This window comes from Xenia sp. Carnegie-2017, unplaced genomic scaffold (assembly GCF_021976095.1).
Source record: "Xenia sp. Carnegie-2017 unplaced genomic scaffold, XeniaSp_v1 HiC_scaffold_6, whole genome shotgun sequence".
NCBI classification, from domain to species: domain Eukaryota; kingdom Metazoa; phylum Cnidaria; class Anthozoa; order Malacalcyonacea; family Xeniidae; genus Xenia; species Xenia sp. Carnegie-2017.
In genome coordinates, this window is record NW_025813526.1 from 9,254,002 (window position 1) to 9,275,278 (window position 21,277).

General features: G+C 34.6%; 1 protein-coding gene across 1 annotated transcript in view; it reads right to left on the reverse strand.

Moving 5' to 3' along the window:
* Positions 1-17,786, reverse strand: part of LOC124458480 — an 84,821-nt gene extending 67,035 nt beyond the window's left edge. Inside the window, exons 1-2 of the mRNA XM_047008491.1 lie at positions 17,715-17,786; positions 3,595-4,193 (exon numbers count right to left, since the gene is read on the reverse strand). Coding sequence (XP_046864447.1) covers positions 3,595-4,189 — 595 coding nt within the window. The 5' untranslated portion in view covers positions 4,190-4,193; positions 17,715-17,786. The remainder of the gene's footprint in view (positions 1-3,594; positions 4,194-17,714) is intronic.
* Between the last annotated feature and the right edge of the window lie 3,491 nt (positions 17,787-21,277).

Below are 21,277 nucleotides of genomic sequence, written 5' to 3' on the forward strand. Positions count from 1 at the left end.
CCAGATATAGTGGAACCCTGGTAAACAGTGATTTCACAACAAACGACATTAGTATGTATTTGTCCGGCATTTGTATAGTGCTCAGTTTTTAATGAAAGTTTCAGTGGTTTGCAGCTTGTGTTTTTACCTCGTAAGTATTTGCAATACGTCAGTCAAGTACTTTGACAGTTCGTAAGTAGGCAAACCACAGAATGATGCAATAGATCGCATGGGTATTTGTTGTTTGTGATGTTTTGGTAGTCCCTAAAGTCTCGGTGATCGTGGTACTGAACATATTAGTCGATACTATATACGTTGAGATATAATTATAGTTTTTCTCTTATAGAAAATCTTGATGTCAAAGAGAAAATCTTGCGTACTAGTGATGGTGTTGGGTCTCGTTTGAGTTGCTTGTACGTTTGTCTGTCGTCAACAAGGGTATCCCTTTTTTGGAAGTAATCATTCCTATCTATGACCACAGTCACGTGTCCTTTGTCTGCTGGTAAAATGACGATGTTTTTGTCGTGTTTTAGTCGTTTAAGTGCGTGTTGCTCGTCCTTTGTGAAGTTGTTGTCACGTTTAGATTACGATTGTAAACAGGAGGCTACTCTGCTTCTGATCTCGTCTTTGGTTGTCTCTGACAAGTCTCTTTGATACGCCAGGACACCCTCGACACCGGATACTATTGTCTCAGTCGGGATTCGTTCCGGTGTTATGGAGTGTTTTAGTCGGTAAGACAGTAGTCGTGTTTCAGTTTCGTCTAATGACCAGGAAGAAATATTCCTCACCAAGTTATCGTCATGTTTATGTCTTGTACGTGTTTTAGTGCGTTTTAAACAATAAAGTTTTTGTTGTTGTTTGATTTAGTGTTGTGTCTCTGTCTTGTTTGCTCGTTTCTCTGCAATATTTTGTATCGTAGAAAGTAAAGTATCACTTACTGTCGTTGGTATGAGCTCCTTCAATTTGTTCAATCTTTGCTCTTGTTGCTCGATGTAATAGTTGATTCGTGTGTGAAAGGCGTTAATCCGTGCTCGTATGAGTCATCTGCTGGTCAAAGAAAACGGAAGTCTTCCTTTTCTCGACTGTTGGTAAAACAAGACTGTCAAAAACTACGAACAACAGTTTATCGCAAACAAACTACTACCAATCATCTTACAACCCTACATCACACAAAGCTACCACAATCAGATAATTAACAAGACGTGCACAAATCATATGTGATTCACCCTACGCTCTACACAACAAAAACAACTATCTCATACGTGTTTTTGACAAAATCAACTATAACTCTGACTTTATCAAACGCAACACTTACAAACCCCACGAGCCCGACTAAACGAACAACTCAGCGACAACAGTAACGATAGCTTACATCAAAGGTACGTATAAGACTATCTCGCGTATCTTGCGACCATACAACATACGTGTCGCAAATAAACCAATCACAACGTTACGACAAGTACTAACGAACATAAAGGACAAAGAACAACCCAAAGAACGACAAGGTGCAGTTTACAAAATAAACTGCTCCGACTGCCACGCCTCCTATATCGTAGAGAATGGCAGGAACTCAAACATAAGACTTACTGAACACAAACGAGCTACTAAGAAACAGGACAAAAGTAATCACATTGCCGAACATCACAGAATCAAAAAGCACAACATTGACTGGGAATCGTCAAAATGCATTACTTACAGTACTAACTATAGGCAACGGTTCACATTAGAAAGTTGGTATACCAACTTAGAAACCCCCTCCCCTGAGCAGATCACAGCAATTAACGGCACTTTACAAGCGACTTATTCACAATACAAACAAACGATCAACTAAAAACATTACACTTCACACTAATTCACAATGACAATACACAATTGACACCCAATCATTTCCTGTACACACATTACAATGACGTAAAGACCAGATAAAAAATACGGCTAACCTTAACTTTACTGCTCATTTTACTCTGATGATGACTACCACTAAGGTTGTCAAAACGTCAGTCAACTAGAACGAAAACAGTCCTTCTCTGGATTATACTAACCTGGACAGTCTACGTTTAGAAACATATAACTTCTCATTATGCCGGTTTTTCTATCAACATGGCAGCCCCTGAAAAGACTCTATTGATCACTTTGTCTCAAAATTTTCCAAATTGCATTATGCATCGATTACTGAAATTTTACACTTTTTATAACTTAAAGAAAATGAAATTTACGTATTTGTAATTTACTTCCTTAAATCATTTTAATTAGTATTTTATGCTAAATCAATGATCAAAGATTTATTTGATAATGAAGGATTTTACTCATGCCAACCTTCAATTCAATAAAACACGAGAACGGGTGCAATTACTTCTTCTGAAAATTATTGTGATCTATATTTATGGAACTCCCTCTCATTCTATAGTCAACAGAAGTAATTAGAAAATATATGTATGCGCTTACTGAGGAAACAATTATAAGTTCAGAAATTACACATTCTTGTCTAAGGGTGTATACATTACCTTCGCCTACACTCACAATAAATTCATTATAACATGATTCTTTTCATTTTCCATTAAAGCTGTTAGTTCGAAGAAAATAATGAAGAACACATTTACAAAATGATTGCTTTAAAATTGTTAAGTTATTCATATAGCCACACAACTTTTCTAGTCTTAAAGATATAATTTTTTACCTCATGATGAAAATGAAAGCTCTTGATATGCCCACTGATGTTGTTGAAAGAGTTTGTGACTTAGATCTTTCTATTTCCCCCATTCAAAACACAGATATCTCTTTTCAAGGTTAAACTTTTAAACATTTCTTTACATATAATAGCGGCTTGTGCCATGGGCTTGACTTGGTGACACGTTAAATTGTGAGGTTGATCTGCCTCCAGAATTAAGATTTATTTCATGCACACCAGTCTATTTTTCACAACATGTTTATTACCTAAATGTTTGACTCATCAAAGCCCTTTCTGCAATTGTATTTTATGCTTGGTGTAGGGAAATAATTATCAGCTGTACACTTGTAGCCTTAAATATTTTATTTATTATTCAAGCATGTTTTTATGGTGTTCACACAGTCATTATTAACTATTTGAAAATTAAAAGTTAAGAACTAAGCGCAAAGTTGTACTTTTGAATAAAAAAATAGTTTTATTGGTATTCTTTCGCTAGATTGTTTCAGTTGATCGTACCGCCTGTAACAATTTCAAGGATGCTCTTTTTAATTTCTCTTTCGATGATATTTTTTAAAATAATCTTGATTGTTGTTGGGGGGTCATCTATATTGTTATATATGTATGTCTTAATTAATTAGTTTACATTGAAATCAATTTTTACAAAGGATTACTACTTGTTTCAGCCTATAATATGAAAGTATAATTCATCCCCATTATATATATAATCCACAGATAATTTGGTAGCAAACGAAAAACATGTTTTAGGTTAATTAGGAAACGCATATTGAAATAACATTGTTTATTTTCCTGTTTATTGCAGGATTTCTCACTTTATGAGAAAAGTTGAAGTAAAAGTAAAGGCTAAAATTTTAAGCAAAAGGTATGGAATTAAGTGGTAATTACAGCCACCTTGTTATGAACAAAAGCTTTATAGTCGCAAAGCTTACCTAATATAAACCAGTTGCTTGGTGGGTCCCGCAGCCCATCACAAAGACTGTATTCAAGATAAGCCTGAACAGTATAAGTTCCAGCTTCCATAAGAAGTGCAATTGCTTCATAAGTGCCATTTTCGTGATCAAAAACTGTTGCTGCGACATTAGACGGTCCAATAAAATACACTATCCAATTGTCACCTCCAATTGTCTTTAGGTCTCCATTTGCATTTCGACTTTCTATGAAAATTCGTGAAAACTGTCCAGAAGGTCGAATGTCCATATAACCAATTGAACTATTTTTTCCAGAGCTTCGATTAAATTCACCCCAACCAGATTTGTGCGTGCCCCATATTAACTGGTCCTTGCATGGTTTTAAAATGCTCTGCCAGTCTGTGCGAGCTTTGTGTATCCGTGACCATTGATTGGAGAAATCAAGTGAACAGTTTGTGTTTTCTTCTCCACGGAACGCTCGAGAAAAAAATTCATGTAGAGATGTTCTTGGATCACCAATAAATTCCAACTTGAAATGCAGAAAGCCATAAACTAGCACGAAAATCAGGACGATAAAACACAAACAAAGTAAATTCCACTTTGATGCCAATGACATTATGCTAAAAAAAGATGCTTTTTTACACTCTCATAGAAACGCTCGAACAATTCATATATTATGTTAAATTGGCATGAATATAGATCTAAAAAATTTCTAAAACTTTTAAATGATCAAAAGTGCTGTTGTTGAATTACTTCTACATAAAATACCAAACGGAGATGCTAGAGGTCATATGCTTTTCATGTTTGGCATTACCAAAAAATTTTTGAAAGCTTCAGTATTTTTTTAATTTTGAAGTTTGATGTTTTGCAATTTTTATGGAGTTTATCAAAGAAATTTAAAGCGATGCCTATGCCTTTTTTATTCATATTCAACAACTTAAGTCAATGATTATCAGCTTGTAATAGAGTTTTACAAGCTCTTCATTTTTTAGTATAACAGCAATCAGCAGATGTATTTCAGATACAGAAATTTTAAATCATTTTGGAATGTTTAAGAATTTTAAAGTACTCTCTTTTTGGAGAAGCAGTTCGATTACACAATGCTTTATTAAGATAATTTTTAATGGGCCATTCACATACTTATAAAGAGCAACCCTTTAAGACCAACTAGCATTTCTGCCCGAACTAAATGCATATCGAAGGAAAGTTGGAATAAGTTATAAAATACCACAAATCCAATTACTGAAAAAATCACAAAGAAATTGTTCAAGCGAGACACAAAATATCACAAAATACGAGCTACACGACAAATTAAAATTGATGGTATCTGGTGCAATAAAACGAGTCTTTATTGAGTAAGTGCTTCAGTAAGCGCATGGATAAAGTCTCTTGTTTCTTTAGTGTCGTACAACGTAAACATGTTATTTAAATTTATATGGGCTAACATCTTTTGATCTCAGTTGTCGCTGGCAATTTGAAGAAAGAAAAACAAACAGGAAACAAAATTTAGTAAATCTTTCACCTTTCAAAATGACCATACTGGTCACAACCACTAGACTCCGTAAATTGCATTGATGTTTAATGTTCATAGTAGTTAGGAGCTCCGAAATTCTACAGATATTGTTTTAAATGATACGCTTATTAAGTTGAGAAATGAAAAACATTATTTAGGAGTTTAACCTGAAATGATTTCCTTGCAATAGGCATAGTTAACTTTTATTAAGAAAAAAATAAAAAAGTATTCATAAGTGAATTTATGCGTGCAAAGCGCTATTTCGATTTCCTTGAACTGATTGGCTGCAAGGCAGCTTTTAAGTAATCTTTACGGCGGTGTAAAAGTGATATTTTCTTTGCAATGTATTTTCTTACAAAGCTAAACTTTAAATTTATTTAAAAGGGGAGTAATTCGCTAAGCATGAAAGCAAAGTGAATTCAGATGGTAGCTATCATAGCAAGATTACTTTTATATTCAGATAAAGTGAATTTTGCCTCTACTCTAGGATCTGTATACGATTTTTTGTGCATCTCTTTTACCGGAAGTTATCTCAACTGTTTTTGTGTAAAATGAGAATGACGAACAACATGGCATATGTGCCATTCGCTCAATCCGGGACGAAAATCATGAAATTGAGACTCCCCCTGAAATGGCAGTGTCGATATAGCTCTAACTTCCAGATTAGAAGATTCAATTTTAGGGGTGGTCTTGGGAGGAAAAATTTACAAAAGTTTAATATTTACTGAGAAAATTACCATACACGAGCATTAGCCAAATGCCAATTTTGCATAAATTGAGAAATATTCTTGGCAGAGATTGAATTTTCATATTTTAAAAGAAAAAATCATATACGATGAAAAACCACACCATACTCACTCTAATTATTCGTTATTTCAAGCATTTGACATTGTTTTTGCTGGCATACGATAGAATATATTTCGCATGCCTTCCTCCTTAACCCGCTTTTAGCCATATTTTTCCGTCTTGTGTGCTTTTTATCGCCGAATCTTAAAAGTATTCGGCATATTTTGTACATTTTCTTGATTACTGATTGCAAAATAAGATCTTAAACCCAGTTTTGTCAAGTTTGGATGCAGTGCAGTGTCTTTTATCTTAGATATTTCGTACATGGACACCCTGTTAATATTGCGCCATTGCGAAGTGCCGTCAAAAGCGCTCAATAAACCCCGCTTCATAAACGTCATAAAGATCTTGTCTGCACTATCGTAACAAAATATATTGCATTTTGCTCAAAACACAGCTCTAAAAAAACACGTAGATCTTGCGTGAGCTTGGTGAGATTCTGTCACATTTTTCTTCACGGGGGACGATGTCTTTTTCACAGATGTATTCCTCTTGTGTGATACAAATGGATTTTGTTTTTTAATTGCATATTTGCGTAGGATTGAGTTGTCTATAAAAAGGTAGTACATAGTTCACTCGTAGGGTAAAGTAGAAGGAAAATGTTTCATATTGTTTATTTACGAAAACTTGAATCAATGCAAAAACATTACCCCCGTCAAAAGACATGCGACAAAATTTCACAAAGTTTGCTCATGATCTACATGTTAATTCGTAGAGCTGTGTTTTGAATTTAGATCCTAAATGTTCTACGGGAAGTTTTTCCATTACGAATAAGCCTATCTTTTCATGTTTTCAATTGTTGCTAAAATTAAATGTATTTTGTTACGATACTGCAATCAAGATACTTATGAAGTCTATGAAGCGGGATTTATTCAGCAGAAAAGCGACGGCACTTCGCAATGGCACCGATACGAACAGAATGTCCAAAACATGTGATGATACTCCAGTGTTCAAACCATTTACTTTCTTCCTGAATACGTTGGAGTAGTAGTTCATTTGAAGTCCTTTGATGTGCAACATAATTGAACGTGGCACAAAACACTTTTGCTTATATTATTGTTCGTCCTCTGTCGATGTTCTTTTTCTTGTTTCTTAAAGGAAAGCCTTTTCAGGATTATTTCATGACGTACATTTTCTTTTTTAGCGCCATTTTGCTTCGAATGAGCTTCCTTTTTCCAGTCTTCGAATCTGTTATTATGGCTAATAACCACGACAAGCAGACAATATGAAGTAATACAAAATAAAACAAATTCCAAAAAGGGACATCTCGTTTTCTTGATATTCAAGATAATACAAGAGTAGCCATATTGATAGCAAATGTATTCGTATACTCAAGAAACTCAATAGTGATTACGCCATTCTGAAAGCTGACAAAGGCAATGGAGTTGTCTTGTTAAACCGATCTGATAATGTCAACTCTCTTAATTCGCTGTTCGATAATCCCTGTAAATTTAGGCGTATTTCAAGCGACCTTACTTCTAGTAGACTCTCAACTCTACAGTCCTATCTATGCACACTTCTAAAACGGGGTGAGATCAATGAAACTGAACATACTTTCTTACGACCTACTCACGCGCACTTTGCCAGAGCACATGGACTACCTAAAACGCACAAACAATTTGCACAATACCTAAGTTACGACCAATAATTGACATCACAAACAGACCACACTACAACGTAAGCAAATTCATTGCAAACCTTTTGAATTCACTCAACTTAAATAAATTTTCATTACAAGAATCCTTCGATGCTGCTGATGTTATTAAATCTATACCTAAAGATCTATTTTCCCAAGGTTATAAGTTTGTCTCTTTTCTTGTTGAATTTCTTTACGTGCCTTTGCGTAAAACCATCAACATTGTACTAGATCGCAATTACAAACAAAATATTATTAATACCACACTCCGAAGATCAACACTGAAAAAACTTATTATTGATTTATGCACCAAAACTATATTTTCTTGCAACGGTATTCTTTATGAACAACTTGATGGCGTTTCCATGGGGTCTTATCTCGGTCCCATATTAGCTAATATAATTCTCACTGAGTTTGAAAATATCATTGTCGCTGATTTGATCGACTCAGGTGTCCTTAAGTTTATTGACGTTATGTTGATGATACTCTTGTTCTTATGTGACATTCTGACGTTCCTCATGTTCTTTCCAAATTTAATAATTTTGATAAAAATCTTAAACTTACTTTTGATGAATTTTCTTACTCACATGTCCACTCAATAGACCTTGAAATAACCAATAATGATATTGATATATCCCGTATAACATCTCATACTGGCCAATATACACATTTTTCAAGTTTCGAACCTTTCAACCGCAAATCTACTTGGAACAATTCCCTATTTTTTCGCGCATTTAAGATTTGCTTTAAACAAACATTATTCGAAAACAAATTCAAACACACAAGTCTTTTATGCCATGGAATGGTTTCCCTCTTACAATCCTGAAATTCTTGATTCATAAACTCAAAACCAAAATCATAGCTAAAAATAAGCCCCCAAACAAAATACTGAGAATGAACTTCGTAAAATTTTCATTAGAATACCATATCTAGGCAAACAGGTGAACGTTTGGTTTTCAATCTTCCTCGTAAAATTTGCCATAGCTTAAAAATTCCCATCAAACCTATAGTTATATATGAAACAAAAAGGACATCGATTTTCTGTCCCAAAAAGGACAAAATTGTCTAAAGGTAATGTTGTATATGAATTTAAATGTCCAGGTTGTGGTCATACATACATAGGCAAAATTGAACGAAACATACACACAAGACTAACCCAACATGCCACTAATTACAATAATTCTAGTGCTATCTCACAACATTTACTCATTTGTCCAGATGCCAACTACATCTCACACCTTTTCTCACTTCCTGACGTTGACCCGACCCGATCTCACACGCGTGCCACTTAATCCTTGATTCCAAGTAACACCAAAATGTTATATCACTGTAATAATAATAATCCCTCATTATCTTGGGGAAATAGATGGTAAACATATCATGGTCGAATGTCCCAAGGATGCAGGTTTTGCTTGATTTACTTATAAAAATTTCCACTGCATTCAGCTTCTTGCAATTTGTAATGCAAACTATCGTTTTACTCTTGTTAACATTGGTGATTATGGAAGCACCAATGATGCAAATATTCTGGCAAATTCAGGTTTTGGACAGATATTTGATGAAGGTTCAGAAACACTGAGGATACCGACACCTTTCAGTTACAAAAATTTGCAGAAACTGACACTTGTGCTCATTAGTGATAACATTTTCCCACAGAAGAGTTGGTTGATGAAACCATTTCCTGGCAAACGGCTTTAGGAAAACCGAATGGTGTGCAATTACAGGCCCTCATAAGCTAGGCGAAGAATGAAAGAAAATACGCATTCCGAATTCTCCCTCTAAAAATAGAGAATTGTTACGAAGCCCATTATTGCCAATGTTGATTTAGTGGACAAAATCACCAAGAGCTCAGTATGCCTTTATAACTATATCTTCGGCTTACAGAAAACGCTACTTATACATCAGCTGGATTTATTGAGAGTGAAGATATTATTGGCAGCATTTTCAATGAGACTGGAGAGACACTAGAAGCAATAGTTGATTATATGCAATAGGTCGTGTTGGGGAGAATAGATATGCTGTTAAAGCAATTAAATGATGTGCATGATACTTTCAGTACACATTTTAATAATACTAAGGGTAAAGTTGATTATCCATGGCAACTTCAAAATGTAAGAAGCTGTGGGTCTGTAAAAAGTTATTTAACTTTAATGGAAATTTTAATATTCTTTTGAAATCCTTAGTTTTGTTGTTCATGTAAAAAGTTATTATCACAAAAAGAAATAAAGACTATTTTCTTTTTTGTTACAACACAACTGATGTCTGTTCATAAAAATATTTCATATTGTCAACATTCAAAATGCAGTAATAATAATTAGTTCATATTTATGGTGATAAAAAATGCATCCTTTACAGCCAAATATTTAAAAAAAAACATTTATACCACCTAGAATTACTTAAATGAAGTCCAATATAGAGAATCAAGGTTTTGGTGAAATTACTGTTGCATCCATATTGATTTGGATATTTAATTGTTTCACTGAATCTCATGTGAATTTGTGCTGGAGAAAACTGTTGAAAGGGGTAATGCTCTTAATTAAGATTCAAACGTCAACTTTTGCAGTCAGACACTCACATACCCTCACGCTCGTTTCGGAAGTTTTTTTTTTTTCAGTCTCTTGGCAAAGCTCTTTGCAAAATGCATATATTCGTCATCTTCGCATACATCTGGCGTAGGTAATTTTATCAATTTTCGAGGAATTTCAATCATAATCATGCCGATAACTTTAGTGTTTTCCGCTTTCTCGTGATTTGATGTCGCCCATGGCCGCTTCTAGTTTCACGAAGAACCCCCATGAGAGGGGAGGATCTAGTTTTTTCCGTGACTGTTGGAAAATGTATTGAGCACGTACATGGGCTCTTTATAACAGTTTTCCATCCCCTTCCAATATGTTTTTTTAAATATTCGTTCTCATGGAGACGCAAAAAAAGTTTCAGAAACATTTTAACATGCTATTAAATACAAAAATCCTGAATTTGGAATAAAACAAAATTTTCTCTAACATATTAGATCAGTTTTTATATAACGTAATGCAAGATATTTGGAAAATAAAACTCGTCATAAAAGGAATAACATCGCTAATGTGATTTCTTGTTTCTTATGTTACCAGATCAGTTGCCACATTCGCAAATCGCTTTCTACAAAATCCAAATTGAGCGAATAATCTTCGTCCTCTTTAAGAAAGCAAGAAAAGCTCAAAAGAAGGTATCACAAACATAGCATCTAGCATATCAAGTTTCCCTTCCAAATGCAAGATTTTATCTGACTGACAATGTCGTCTAGGAAAGGTATAGTAACTGCTATCTTCAAATACTCTGACAGAGAATTTGCATGGATTTTTTACGGTGTACCTGTCGTGCCGCAATTCTAGGTTTCCCCAAAACTACGTTTACTTCGCAGGCAATCTTGACAGCCGCTTCATAAAGCTGGTTGTCATTGCTATTAACGCCAACACGCATATAATTTAAAGTTTAATAAAAAGAGAAACTTTTTCCCTAGCTTTCCAACATCCAAAAAGGAGGATTGAAGCCGGAGAGTCAAAGGTTTAGTGCATTGAAGACACGACTTGATCACAACAAGACAAACAATGAAGTTAAATTTTGAGTGGCGTTGTCCATTCAACAAGCTCTGTAACGAAAATCTTGCTAATATGATGCTTCTGGTGGAATTTTTTCCAAAGCTGCTATGATCACACAGTTAATACTGTTTGAATATGGTCAAACCATTTATTGTGGAAACTCATCTTGTGTGGCAAACATCAAAAAAATTTTGTCGGCGGGCAGTGAGGACATGTTCTTTCATTATTTTCAACCACTATAACTAGTTTTTGAGAATTGCAAAAAAAAATCAGATACTCCTCTTACACTGTACATCATATCACGGACAATCGCAAATTTACATACAAGTGTCCATCAAAGAGCAGCTAACTGTTATTGCTCTGTTTAATAAGACCAAGTGAAATTATTGAGAGGCAATTAGGATTTTGGACTTAAGTATGAACGGAAATACCACAGCAGGATCACAAGCTGTCAAAGATAATCTTGGTGAGTATTCTGATATAAAGAAAAACTGGTTTTGCAAGCATATGATGGTGCTTTTGTCACGTCTGGCCATATCAATGGTGTTCAAGCATTGGTTCGACAAGACGATATTTTTGCCATTTTGTTCAATCTGCAGCTCATAGATTGAACATAATCGGATGCCAGTTAGCCTTATTAATTTCTCCTGTTAAAATCTTTTTCATTAAAGTAGGTACTTTAAGCACATTTAAAAGCAATGCTCCAAAAAGAAAAGCTTTTCTCACATCAAACAACCTTGAGACTTCTGCCACGTGTGAAACAAGATGGTATTATCGCTCTCGATTGATCAATGTATTGCAAAACACCATAAAAACTTTTAGATATTTTGAGAGGGTACTTGACCAACCATCTGGGTGGGATGGTGAATCATTAAAGGAGTAGTCAGACCTTAACACAACTTTCACTCATATGAAAGTGTATATTGTTCTTACCTCTATCGCGAATCCTAGGTTTCAAATTCAAATGTAACTCGAGAAATAATGCCTTAAATGTGTGTATTTTTGCCTCTTGTTCGATCGCCATTGTGTACATGCAAGCGAAGCCGCAGTCCAGCAGCGGTTTTTCGTCGTTACCTCACTGCGCGGTGATCGTTGTCACACGTTGGAAAAAATATACTAGCAATAGTAGAAATTACGCATAAGCATATTCATAGTTGCATTTTATTTTCTAAGTTTTTAAATTATTTTGCGCAATGGATACAGATTACTCAAACGATTCTCTAGTAATTATTCTGGAAGCAGTGTTTCAAACTACGAAGAAATGATTAACGATCAAAACATGATTCAACCATATGCTTAAGAGCCGATTGAAACAGACTCTAGCGACGAGCCTATGGACGACTCCGACGAAGTTCAGCTGTTTTAACAATGAATGAAGACTCAGCACAATTTGAGGGAATAGATACTCCGGACTGTATTACAGATAATCCTGTTTTTCGAAATCTTTGTTGAAATTATTGGGTATTACGACTGGCATGGAGTGAGTACAAACAACAGTACAACACTATGGTTCAAGAGCTGAAGAAGGACCTGAACACAAAAGACCACGACATGTGGCTTACAGGCAACTGCTTCGATGGTGCTGGAATGTATTGAGCAAGGAAATTAGGGTACCACTACCATTTTGTGCTGTTAGCTGCATTCGAGCACATTTCCAACCACCAGGTCTAGAAGAGGACTTTGTCTTTGAGGGTTTTAAAATCGCTGATGAATAATAATGGAATGTAAATTATTATAGCCATATTTATAAGTATCGTTAATGATGAATTACTAATAAATAAAAATGTAAATTGGATTTAGTAAATGAACAATAAATACAAATTATAATGGCCAAGCCAAACCAATTCTTTATTTGTTTCTTTATTTGTGCTATGCAAGGATTTTGGTGTACATAATTGGAAAGTGCCTTTGCTAATGAATTTGCATAGCAAAACAAAAAATTGGGCTACTTAACTATTAGAGATTCTCTTATTATTAATTATAAATATTGATATATACATAAATATTTTTTGGGGACTATTTACCCATTCTTGATTTTTCTGCTTGTATAACACTTTCTTTGTTTGGCTTTTCTATAGATGCAATATTTCTTGGAATGTTTGCTGGCAAATAAATCTTGTTATGTACATTTTTTACATTAAAACAGCAGACATCTTCCATCATACCTTGCACAAAAGAATATGACTTACTTCCCATAATTGGCATGGCTACCCAATTTTTTCGCCTTTTTGGGAACACAATATTATATCGCTTTTCCCTTTGATGCTTTCCACATTGAACTTGTGCTTGTTTTCTGCCAGTGTTTACATTGTGGTCTATCACTGCCAAATTGGTTCTTGCAAGCATACCTTTATACGAAAAGAACTTTTAATAAAGTATTTTCCCTCCTTCCACTTGTGCTTATTGTGTTCCCAAAAGGCCGAAAAAATTGGGTAACCAAGCCAATTATGGCGAGTAAGTCATATTCTTTGTGCAAGGTATGATGGAAGATGTCTGCTGTTTTAATTTAAAAAATGTACATAAGAAGATTTCTTTACCAGCAAACATTCCAAGAAATATTGCATCTATAGAAAAGCCAAACAAAGAAAGTGTTATGCGAGCACACAAATCAAGAATGGGTAAATAGTCTCCCAAAAATGTTTATGTATATATCAATATTTATAATTAATAGTAAGAGAATCTCTAATAGTAAAGTAGCCCAATTTTTTGTTTTGCTATGCAAATTCATTAGCAAAGGAACTTTTCAATTATGTACACCAAAATCCTTGCATAGCACAAATAAAGAAACAAATAAAGAATTGGTTTGGCTTGGCCATTATAATTTGTATTTATTGTTCATTTACTAAATCCAATTTATATTTTTATTTATTAGTAATTCATTCGCCACATGTCTTTGTCTTTTGTGTTCAGGTCCTTCTTCAGCTCTTGAACCATAGTGTTGTTTGTACTCACTCCATGCCAGTCGTAATACCCAATAATTTAAACAAAGATTTCGAAAAACAGGATTATCTGTAATACAGTCCGGAGTATCTATTCCCTCAAATTGTGCTGAGTCTTCATTCATTGTTAAAACAGCTGAACTTCGTCGGAGTCGTCCATAGGCTCGTCGCTAGAGTCTGTTTCAATCGGCTCTTAAGCATATGGTTGAATCATGTTTTGATCGTTAATCATTTCTTCGTAGTTTGAAACACTGCTTCCAGAATAATTACTAGAGAATCGTTTGAGTAATCTGTATCCATTGCGCAAAATAATTTAAAAACTTAGAAAATAAAATGCAACTATGAATATGCTTATGCGTAATTTCTACTATTGCTAGTATATTTTTTTCAATGTGTGACAACGATCACCGCGCAGTGAGGTAACGACGAAAAACCGCTGCTGGACTGAGGCTTCGCTTGCATGTACACAATGGCGATCGAACAAGAGGCAAAAATACACACATTTAAGGCATTATTTCTCGAGTTACATCTGAATTGGAAACCTAGGATTTCGCGAGAGAGGTAAGAACAATATACACTTTCATATGAGTGAAAGCTGTGTTAAGGTCTGACTACTCCTTTAATGATTCACCATCCCACCTAGATGGTTGGTCAATTATCTTGATTGCTTTCTCTTTTGTTTTCTAGCGAATATTTTTTACAGGATTTTAGAACAGTCCACAGTTTTGTGTTCCGTTCTTCAAAATAGAGAAACCCATTTTAATTATGGCATAAGAAGATTGACAGTTAAAAGAAGTTTATTTTATCACTTTGCAAAGATCAAGCTTTCACTGAGTTTTACTGAACTGCACTAGAAAATTAGGCACACCAGCAACCAGAGCAGATAGTTGATACAATTACAAACAGCTTTATTTTGAGATTTTTGATTCCATTAAAGACATGTTAAGTCAACGATTTCAAAATATAATAAATTCGAGTTTTAAGATCTTGTAAATCCTAAAGTATTTAATACATGGAAGGGCATAGTTCCTCAGGAGATCAGTCTTCTCAAAGATAAGTACCTCTTTTAACATCCAAACTTTAGAGAGTCTATTTGGAACAACAATGACTTTCCCAAAGATTGCAGTAATGAGGTGCTTAAATACATCTACAAATTTAATCTCCAGTTGAGTTTACGTCAAGTTGCAAATTTGTTAAAATTGAATGGTGTCTTGGCAGTGGCAAGAGCTTCAGTAAAGAGGTCGTTTTCTTGCTTAAAAAGAGTAAAAAGCTATTTGAGGAAGCTATTTATGCCTTAGGCGACAATTGTCTCCTTCGTAACGTTTCTCTGAGCCACCTTTAGTACTTTTTTTAAATAGGTTAATACAATTTCGATAATACCCACAATAAGAATGCAGCTAGTAAAAACAAGTTTGTATTACTTATTGCACAACAAATAATTTGCCCATCAAATCGCAGTAAATGCTGTTTTCAAGGCTCTGGATTTCAAAACTTTTCGGGGCCACAGGTGCGACATGGGCGGTAGTTATTATTTTACTTAGCTACGCCACTGTGAATAATATAACCCCAAATTTTCAATGTAACGCCGCCACAGATTCTACAAATGATTTACACATTGCTCTTGAAGAAATTGAAAAGCTTCAACTATTTAACATGATTTTGCTTGGCGGAGAAATATCTCTTCAATTTTCTATAGTTGTTGTAAAAGACGCTTATCGAAGCATAAGCAAAACATTACATATTCTTTACATTACATCGTACAGCTTATGAGTTTTTTGCGTATAGATTCAGATTTGCAATAATTCAGGGAAAACTCTTCCCCACTGTTTCCAAACTATTGTCATCTGATAAGAATAACGACTTTTGATTCGCTAACAACACCACACTGTTGCCACCATGCTAAATTTAACAACAAAAAGGCTGCTGACTGCTGCCCGAAAAGAGTGGTTGCAGATCTACGAACTCCTTTCAAAACCTAAAAAGATAATCGGTACATACTCGCGCAAACCTCGCAAACTAATTAACCAACGCGGGCTCTTCCCGAAAGCTAGTACAAATAATACAAATTTACATGTACTTATAATCGTATTATTTTTTTTTTGTTTAGGTCATTCTGCGAACGTGTATCAAATTATATTTAAAACGAAAGAAATATAATTACTGCACCTTTGAGCTGAACGTATAATATAGCACATAACTTAATGTATATGTAACAACATGTCTGTTACCATGGCAACTTTGACAACACTTTGGATCTGCCCCTGAATGATTTATTTTTTAGAGGTGTCTCCTCTAGATCCCTAGGGCTTGTTGATTCCAGAGTTGTGGCAATGTAAGATTTCTGACAGTCAGTATTATGTACATCAACATCTATTAAGTTATTATGATCTATTCGGGCATTTTAACAAGAGCTGGTGTTCATATCTTCAGTATCAATTACCTCTTCTTCTTTGTCACTTTCTTTGTTGGGCAGGTTTGATGAGCTTTCCTGAGACTGGTGTGCTGATTTAGATACTCCAAAACAACAAACTTCCCAAGTTTCGGCACAGCGTCCCTTTCAGAGCCAGAAGGAACGTTTTTAATTGTTTTAAGACAACGAACATGGCTTTCTCCTTTGTTCTTCTTCTTTTTCTTAGTAACTAATGAAGTGCAAATTTTTCCGGATTTTTTTCCCTTACGTTTTCCCCTGTGCTTCTTTTTTTAATGTTTTGATAATTTGTTATTTAAACAATCATAAATTTCTACTTTTTCCATAAATGAAGTGGTAGAATTGAAGTTGCTTGCTGCCATTTTTCAATACGAAATTACACTCATGGAAATACGGAGGTATCAAGGAATTTATCGAGTGGATCAAGTAGCTTCTGATATAATCGTTTCAATTACAAAATATACGCACATAAGAGGTGTTTCCGATCGTTTATATCGGAAGGATAGCACTCATCGAGTCTATCTCAAACTCGAAGGTCTATATGCAAGGAGGGTTTCTAACGTAAGGATCGCTTTTGTCGTTAGAGTCGGGCTTTTCCATATGATCGTCTTTGTTGCTTCTACAAATTTTAAGCGACAAAGACGATCCTTAGAAAAGGAGCGATCATATTGAAACGGAGCTTAAAAGTACAATATAAGATCCCTCTCTGCTAAATTTTGTGCTTTCTTTACAAAACGAACGATTTTTTCAAATATCCGCCCTTCTAATAGTTGTAAACATTATTGTAAACATTCATTGCAACCACTGATAGAATTACAATAATTTAACTATGCGTGAGCAAGGCTTAATTGTGCATACGATTTGAGCCAGACAAAGATCGTTGCATTATGTTACAGCGTTAAACCATACAAGTTTTTATTTCGAGTTTTTTTGTTTCAAATGAAGTTCAACAAATTGAATTTGAACTTGAAAATCGTGGCATAGTCTATGCAGTAATGCAGGTCATCAATTTAATATGACGAATGTAAAACAACAGCAGATAAATATTTTTATAAGAGATCACAAGCACATTCCAATTGCTAGTCCTTTTACTGTAAATATATCATATAAATGTATCGTTAAAATACAAGACATTACCTAAAGTATCGTTAAAATACAAGACATTAACTAAAAGAATACTTTATGACAAAAATTATAATACCTTTGACGTTGATATTGTATATTATGAGTTCCCTCTAAAAGTATGACTCCAATAATGTTTGTGACTCCAACGAAGTGCAAATTAAACAAAAAGACTTTGTATTGTGTCGATATGGTGTGTGCGTTTTCTTTGTTTTCCCAACCCGAGAGTAATGCGTGATCATTGAATGACATCTTCAGAAATTAGAAACTTTTTCGACGTAATTTTTTTGCAAGTACATTTATCTCCAGTTAATATAAATCCTGCAGCAAAAATGTCACAAATATGAGTCATTTTTTTCCGGAAAAAAAGGAACAATGAAATTACAACGAAGTCAAACATCAAGGTATTATGAATTCCTAAGTTTCTATTTCCTGTTAACTTGCTTTAGTGCGTGCGACAATGTGTCACGACTTTTGTGTAGATCGTCTTATTTAAGTGAAGACGAAAATTTAAAAAACTATATTTTGCATTTCAAATGTTGTCGAGTAAGCAACTTTGAAGTCTGGGCAACAATCAATCCAATGTATGAAAATGGCGGCTAATATCGACAAATGGTTGACAAAAGCAAGAGAAAACTCCCGTCACAGACAAGCTTGTTCAACAAGGTAAAGTCTTTTGGGAAAGGTGAAAAGAGAAGAATGCTTATTCTTTACGAATTTAGCAGAAATCCATCAACTGGATGAAGAAACAGCGAAAGAGTTGCAAAGCTCCACAATATGACGTTACATTTGAACACAATTGACACCCACACATTTCCTGTACACATAATACATAGGCGTAAGTACCTGACAACAAATACGGCTAACCTGACGTTTACTCCTCATTTGACTCTGAAGATGACTACAGCTAAGATTGTTGAAACGTCAGTCAACAACAACAAAAACAGTCCTTCTCAGGACTATACCAAACTGGACGATCTACATTTACAAACATGTAACGATACTCCCGGGTTAAAACAATTTAGATTAAGAAATTTAATATTGGCAGTTTTATATTAGGTATGGCTACAAAAACTTTGGCATATTATAAAAAAGCAGTGGGCTGTGCAAGTAAATAGAATGAGCTTAATATGGCCATCCTTTCATGTAAAATTAGTAAACTGAAATAAGGTAACGAAAAACGGCATAAGTTTAATGACTTAAAGGCTGGGTACTTTGTTTAGGTAAGTTCAAACCCAAAGATCCTAGTTCCTTGAACAATTTTTATGCTCATAAATCTTCTGTGAAAATTTCAGGTCAATGTGTCTAATATTTCTTCAAAAATCCTAAAAAAATATTCGGCCAAAGCTTAAAATTGGTAGATTGAGAAAATCAGCTGCAAAGTTTGGGTTCACCTAGCCAGTTTAGGCTTGGGGTTTAAACTGCTCCTGCTTCAAATAAGGTTCCTATTTTGCTTAGTTAAAGAGTATATCCTTCTTTATCTGCCTTGTCCCTTTTCTCTTATTATTCTGCTTCACCGGAGAGTTTATTACCGAATGATGAAGGCGCTGATCATCTATCATAGAATACCGACACCAAGAAATTTCCCCAATGGAGTTAGAGAAGGGTTTAAAGGTTCTGGAATGACCATCTTGAAAGATCCCTTGCATATTTAAAATAGACTTTTATTTGTTTTAAAGTATTTACAATAATTACTCTCCCAATTTGACAGAAAAAAATTTCCTAAGGTGAACAATTCAATCAAAGTTGATAAACTTATCCATTTTGGTCGATATATCATGTTTCATGGCAATGTGATCTTACTCATATTTTTGGCACACAAACGGGTTGAAAATTTTCACCAAACAAGATGTATCTCGACGTCAAAGCCCATCAGTACTATCTCTATTAACTTCAATAACATATCAGGATAATGTTTTTGACGAACGCGATTATCTGTATTCCGATACGCTATACGATGCAACTTCATTCCACATAAGTACTTAAATTAGACACACGCGTTTCATTTACTTTTTTCCATCGGATTTGAAATACAAATACCCGTAAACCTTTGCATGTTACTTTTTGATCCAAAAAAATCTAATTTATCGGAAGGGCGGATCTAGGTAAAGTCAAGTAAGTCACGCGACTTACGTACAATTGCAATGTGCAAAGAAAGCACAATTTTTCAAATGAGCTTCAAAATTTGATCGTTACTGTTCTAAGAGACTACACTACTCTAGGAGACATCTCATTAATCGTCTAAGTTCAGTTTTCTAAGATTTTGGTTCAAATTCATTCACTTAAAAGGCGATAAAATATTAACAGTACCGTATATCTTACCGAATGGGGTGCCTTGACTTATAAGTGGAGAAACACAGGGGAGGATCTACGGGTAGTAATCATCAGATGATTACTCTCTGTACATTCATGCTGATTTAAGCTTTTTTAATGGCCTCCTTAACAGCTTTGTTCCCATCAAAACACATAGGCCTGAAGAAAAAGCACATAGAAACATGTAAAATAAAAATTTAAGCTGAATTAATAATATACTACCTACATAAAATCTTCCACAGAGAATGACTTTATTATGTCATGGTCATGTTCAATTTGAACAGCACCTAGTTGAGCATCTGAAGGCTGTAACCCTTCATTATTTTCACCTTATATCAAATATTCGTAATGTACCTAAATTTACTTTAAAAATAGTCCGACATTGGCTTTGGAATAAAGTCGAAACACGGTGCCATCCAGTAGACTGTTATAGTGGCGAGAATCTCTCGTCCATACGCAGTTTAAATGAGATTTGACTCGTCTCCAATCCCTGTGGGCTTGGTAGCACAACAGGTAGAGCGGCGGACTAGTATCCCGAGGGTGCGAGTTCAAATCTCCTCCAAGTCACATGTTTTTCATGTGCATATTAAAAACGGTGTTAGGATTATTATATTATGTTTAATCCTACGTCCTGTGTCCCATGTGCAGGAGTCACCATTATACAATGGTGATAGCAGGGAGGGTACATTGTTATACAATTTGACTACATTTCGATGAAGTAATTCGGGGGTTTATTTTATTTCCAATTAGTTATATATATATATAGCTCAACAAAAATCACTTAAAATCCGGAAAAACTTTTATCTTTTATGTATTAAATGCCTGGATTACAAATTACATATATATATATAAGTTTGAAAATTTGTAATCCAGGCATTGAATACATAAAAGATAAAAGTTTCTCCGTATTTTTAATTGAATTTTATTGAGCTTTCGACTCGTTGCTTCGAGCCTTCATAAGAATGAGGATATTTATTTACATGTGCTTTTTAGCTTGGATACGTTTAGAGCGTCTAATTGGATAAGTGGGTGGATTAATGTGATTGGATGGGTTGAAATGGGTTGCCGTGGGTTTTGGTGTATTGTTAATACGATTGGTGTTAATAATATTAGAGTGTAGTGTTTTAGTTTTGGTGTTGTTTGTAGTTTTTTTGTCCTTTTTCTTTAGTTGTGAGTATATGATGGGTATGTCGATATGTCTATTTATTGTGTCGTTGTCTTTACTGTACCAAGCTTCTTTAAATTCGCGTGCGTGTTTAGTCAGTGCGCGTCCGAGTACTTTATTTTCTTTCCAGTCGAATGTGTGGTTGTTTCCGTGGGTATGTTCTG